The sequence below is a fragment of the Triticum dicoccoides genome, chromosome 5B (assembly GCF_002162155.2).
Source record: "Triticum dicoccoides isolate Atlit2015 ecotype Zavitan chromosome 5B, WEW_v2.0, whole genome shotgun sequence".
NCBI lineage: Eukaryota > Viridiplantae > Streptophyta > Magnoliopsida > Poales > Poaceae > Triticum > Triticum dicoccoides.
In genome coordinates, this window is record NC_041389.1 from 505,782,569 (window position 1) to 505,788,049 (window position 5,481).

At 44.6% G+C, this 5,481-nt stretch overlaps 1 protein-coding gene across 1 annotated transcript; it reads right to left on the reverse strand.

The window, feature by feature from the left end:
* Window positions 1-463: 463 nt before the first annotated feature.
* Window positions 464-4,860, reverse strand: LOC119311195 (ATPase ASNA1 homolog). The gene is made up of 7 exons (XM_037586832.1): window positions 4,484-4,860; window positions 3,291-3,412; window positions 3,020-3,170; window positions 2,451-2,561; window positions 1,440-1,578; window positions 1,088-1,203; window positions 464-1,006 (listed from the first exon to the last, which is right to left on the reverse strand). Exons 1-7 carry the CDS (start codon window positions 4,757-4,759, stop codon window positions 830-832), a joined length of 1,092 nt encoding a protein of 363 aa, XP_037442729.1. The 5' UTR covers window positions 4,760-4,860; the 3' UTR covers window positions 464-829.
* Between the last annotated feature and the right edge of the window lie 621 nt (window positions 4,861-5,481).

Consider the following 5,481-nt stretch of genomic DNA (forward strand, 5'->3'; position numbering starts at 1 on the left):
GCTCGGACTAAAAAAGGCCAACCGCCCTCGCTGACACGTGTGCCCGAGGTCGGCGGTCGTCATTAATAAAGACAATGGAGGTAGTTGGGCTACCGCCATGCGCGGACGCAGCGGACACCGAGAGGACGCGTGCCCGCACCAACGCATTTGAGCCACAAATGGCTCCGCGCGGACGAGTTTTGGTAATGGGTCGGCGCACTAGGCCATCACTTTTGTCCGCGGCGACCCAAACAGACGGCAGCGGACGAAATGGGTCGCCCCGTCAGAGTTGCTCTTATATATTTCTTTACAAAGGGAGTACATGCTTAAAAGCAATTCTAGATATGCGCACACACCATGCATGCCTCTTTGCGACTATGCTGCGTCACCATCACCATCAGCAATAAGCGTCGGTATAAAAGTTGCTGAGCATTGCAGTTTGTCAAGAGTGTTCATTGTTGCCATGGAGACATTTATGCTATGCTATGGTCAACTTGCTGCTCTAAGCAATCCTTTATTGATTTTCCAAACTTATGTTTAACGAGATACTACAGCAGTGCACAAGGGTTTCTAGGTAATCAATTCCCATCTCAACCCAAAACAACTCCTAAACAACAGTAGCCAGGAATCTGGAGAACCTTCCCAACCAGCGCTAACAGGAGGGCAAAAAAAGACACCTACATATCACGTGCTTACAGTGCACTTCTCTTCTCATGACTATAACAACAAATCTATAATTTTCGACTGAGGAAACAGGAAATGGAGGAAATCAACCGGAGAATGCAGGACAAACAAAATCTCTATAACTGGTGTCCGCCGAGTGCAACAACTTCTGACAGGTGAAGAAGGCTCATGCTGCCTGCTTCCCTTTCCTAACTCTATCTAGCTCCGACTCGGCTTCTTGCAGCGCCGATTTCAGTGTGGCTACTCTCTCTTCTAGCTCCTCCACGCTGCCCCTTTTCAGCGACGCTCTGTACGGTGCCAGGAAGTGCTTGGAGAAGTTCTGCAGAGCTTGCACACCACATACCTGAAAAGTAAAACGAGCCAATTGTCTTCAACTACTGGTAAGTAATACGACTTCGAAAATGTTCAGTGCTGGATTTCTTGCCTCCTCCGGGAGCAAGGGCAACTTGGTGATGTTGAAGTCGTCATATAACATATGGAACTGATAGACGTACTTCTGTTGCATTTTTACCCGCGCTCTTAGCAGTTTCGACTCAACAGCTGCAAGGTGATAACAGACAAGTTAGATAGAAATGCACAAACGCACTTAAAAGGTTTTCAAAATGTATCATTATGTGAAGTCATCGTTGTGTAATGTATTTTAAAGGCTTCTTGTTTTATCACTAGTCCCTATTCAGCCAAAATTCACGAGAACAAGATTCTCTGCTTGCGCAATATGTGTTTATGATATTCTCATTTCCAAGAAAATCTCAAGATGGTATATCTTATGTACCAACCTTCCTCGTCAAAAATAACTTGATTGATTATAATATTGTGTGCATCGATCTCGAATTTCGCTAACTCTTGCACCAATCTCTCCGTTTCATACAATGAAAGGAATTCAGGAATACAAACACAAACAAAGGTTGTCAAGTCCTGAGAAGAAAATCAAACAAAAAACAAGTCAGAACGCGGTAACATCTTTAACATTAGATGCTTTCAATGATGTAGAGACATAAATCAATGGTTAAATTATATGATAATCCAGCATGATTCAAAATTTTATGTCAACCCAGTACAACCCTCATATACTATACACATAATGTGTTGCATACACATGCTTTGCAAAGCACCAAAAGCTGCAGTTACAGATTACAATTGCTCTGTACACCACAGTAAACTATACAAACTGTTGATTCCGAGCATACAATGAAACAGTTCTACCTACCCTCTAACAATAAATTTAAATTTGATAATCCCATAGGAGCACTAATATATCATTGTGAAGTCAACTAGACCATAATTCATATATGCTGGAGACCTGGAGTTAACTGTTACTCGTATTAGATTTGTGTGGTACAGGCCCATTCTTCATTGTGTTCTCGACTTTTTTTTTTACGTAGCGCATAGCTGTGTAAGCATATTCTCCTCGTGGCAGTTGGGCATGTCCCCAATTTACTGGTCTATAAATGCCTTCCAATTTAAGACCAGAGTTAACAGGATAAACATCCTGGAGTGTTTATTTTTCAGAAGAGGTTTACAGTTTTTAAAATGTGCATCCTCTAAAGCATACCTAATGCTCCAGGATCACACACCCAGTTGCAACAAGAGCAGTTCACAAAACATTAAATCTGGTATAAATTTCCAAAACAATATCAGCGCTAAAAAGCAAAAGCAACAAAATAACTAGCTATACTTTTACAATTCCAACTTGAGGGGGCAGCACAGAACAGCCATTGAAGTCAAATAATAAACATCTTATCTTGTTAATGGACAAAAATTATTTGGTTCAAGTTTCGTAGTCTTACTGGATCTTTAAATTGCCTGTTCACTTGCTCGATCACGTCCTTCATGCCTTCAATTCTCCCAAGCATCATATCCTCGTTCAAATCATCACCGAGACCAAAAAGTCGACTGGCCTGTGACAGTCATAATTGTTGTGTCCAACTCAGTTAGTCCAATTACAAGTTTCTACTGCATATGTTAGTACATATCAACAGCATATTACCATTAAACTTCAATACAAACAGTGGAACAATGCCATGGAGTCATCACAATATTTTTCTTTGTAAGACTCAACATATCAAACAATTAAGAAGCCATCTTTTATTCAGGCTGCCATTAATTTCTCAGCACCTTAGTACTTCATGCTCTAATGAACTGAAACCAGACTTCCTCTGCTTTTTTTTGGTTAGTTATACAATGTACTGCCATGGTGAAATGAACTGATAAATGATACTCCCTCCGTTCCAAAATAGATGACCCAACTTTGTACTAAAGTTAGTATAAAGTTGAGTCATCTATTTTGGAACGGAGGGAGTAGTATGCAACAACAATCATAGTATCCAGGTTGAAATTTATCAAGAACAAAGAATACCTGATTAATCATACCACCGAATCTATTCTTTAAGTCCATCATTTTCTCTAGACCCTTCTCCAGTGTTGCTGGAAACTGCAGCAACCGTAAAGTATGCCCTGTAGGAGCAGTATCAAAAACTACAACAGAGTAATCCATTGTTTGAACTAATCTGCAGCAAGAGAACAAAAGTTAGACCCTGATAGTTGCTGGAAATTGAGGTGCAGGCTGAAAAAGAAACTTTGCTTGCAAAGGGAAGAAAGGTGAACACCAAACTGGCAGCTATAATTACTTCAGCATTTCAGCAAAACTCATAGCTTCATCGACTCCTGGAATTGCATTCGTCAATTCTGAAATAAATCCTTCCATTCCTTCATTGCCGAAATCATCATTTTCTACCTTGGGATCAATTTCCTGAAAATTAAGGATCAAAGTGAAGTCAATGAGCCAGAACACCTTTTCCAGTAAGAGTGAAAGTTTTCATTTACAGAAAGAGTGGGACTAATGAAAGTGGCAACCCAAATGATAAAACAACAAAGGTACTAAAAGATGGAAGAAAATCACATGACCAGGTACCAAGACATAGTGGCAGCAATAGTCTGCACAAGAAAATTATCACTGGAGTAGGGCATATTTTATATCGTGTATCCAATAAATCTGAATATGTTGTAAAAAAGGCTTGGAACAAAATGTTCTCAGAGAGAGGGAGTATATAATATGGATCATACAAGTTATGACCAACTGATGCAGTAATAAAGATTCCACTAAACGAAAGCCCTCTTTGCGATGAATCAGACATCTTATTTTCTATTTCCCCTCCCGTAATATTGAACTGCAAAAACAGCTTATATTTAGGAACAGAGGTAGTATTTCTTTTTCCTACAAGTCAGCCACCTTGCTTTCTACTGAAAGCCGAGTCCTCCGCAAAACATATAAAAGGGAAATTTCTAAACAGCATTTTTATTTTCCACTAGTCACAGACCTTATCGTCAGCTGCCACCTTCCAAGGAACATGTAAGATGAAATTGTCACCATATTATTAAAGCACAAATAGAATCTCTACGTCAAAAGGTTGGTGAGCATATAGGTTCTTCCATCACTACACAACCACCCACATACCACAAGTAGTAACAAAAACCCAGACCAGACCAGAATTGGAAATTTCCAGTTTTAACAACCATCACGAGGGCCCTCTGGTAGGGGTACGGCTCTAGTGGTCGGCCTGCTAGTGGTATCCCACATAGGAAATAGGGGTAACGTGAGAATATTTCTACTGGCACACTCTCTCCTCTTCCACACTACCATCTCATCCCAGTCCCCCCTCCCGTAATTCGGTGATGAACCCACAGTCCTAGTGTCCTACCGAAACGCCATGACACGGGCAGGCAGTCTATCCATCCCATCCAACCCACGCAAACACCAAGGAATTGGGAGTATTCGTGTTGAACCGGCGGGGAAGCGAAGGGAGAGGGGATATGAAATCACCATGGCGTAGAGGTTGGAGAAGCCCTTGACGAGGGTGGGGAACTTGGTGAAGCGCTGCTGGAAGGCGTCGCTGAGGTTGTGGGCGGGGTCGGTGGAGATGACGAGCACGGACTGGCGGACGGAGGCGAGGAGGATGGAGACGATGGAGCTGCAGGTGGTCTTGCCGACGCCGCCCTTGCCGCCGACGAAGACCCACTTGAGGGTGTCCTGCTCCAGGAGGTTCCGCACCGTCGGGTCCGGCACGTCGCCGGCCGGCACCACCGCCGTGGTCGACATCGTCGCGCGCTCCTCCGATTACGGGGGCCGGGCGCGCGTGTGTTGGGGTCGAGGCGAGCCGAGGGAGATCTGGGTGGGAGGGGAGGGGAGGGGAGGGCGACGCCTTGGAGATGGGGGCAGGTGGTACACGACGCGAATCGCCCTGGTGGAAATCCCTTTCCCCTTCTGGACGTTTTCGTACTGCAAGCATTTTCTTTGCCCTGTCCAAAGGAATCTTAGAGGAGTTTGATTTCTCACTAATTTAATTGTTTTTTTAGTCGATTTCCCTTTTTTTTCCAAATGATAACGCCCGAACGTTGGTTTTCTAGCATCTCACCGTAAACGCTCCAGTCGCCGTATGATCGCACTGCATAAATCGTGACATCGCGTTGTTGTCGCGCCACTCTGGTGTACACGTTCGGGCTCGGTCTGGGAGCGAACGGCCCGAACACCTCACCCACTTATCATCAGACCTCCTCCTCTCCCCGTTCCCCGTTTATAGAGTGAGAGAGAGAGATCCCGCCTGATCGATGCCGACGACCACGATGGTGGGAGGTGGTGGAGCAGCGAGGGTGGCGGCGTCCCCTGTGGCGGAGTCCGTGAATTCCCGCTCGAAGAGGAAGAACTTGCTGGCGCGTCGGGGAGCTCGATCTACGGCGTGGTAGACGGCGAGCGGAAGGGGCTCCGGGATGCAGCCATTGTTTGTCCACTTGACGGTGGCGGCGGATTCGCATGCTCATGGA

What these genes read in the sequence shown, in the direction of transcription:
- LOC119311195 (XM_037586832.1), bottom strand. Translation starts at nt 4,759, where the DNA reads ATGTCGACCACGGCGGTGGTGCCGGCCGGCGACGTGCCGGACCCGACG. An exon ending in TCTCCAACCTCTACGCCATG is followed by an intron (nt 3,413 to 4,483) that starts GTGATTTCATAT and finishes CTTAATTTTCAG; the next exon opens with GAAATTGATCCCAAGGTAGA. An exon ending in TGCCCTTGCTCCCGGAGGAG is followed by an intron (nt 1,007 to 1,087) that starts GCAAGAAATCCA and finishes TTTACTTTTCAG; the next exon opens with GTATGTGGTGTGCAAGCTCT.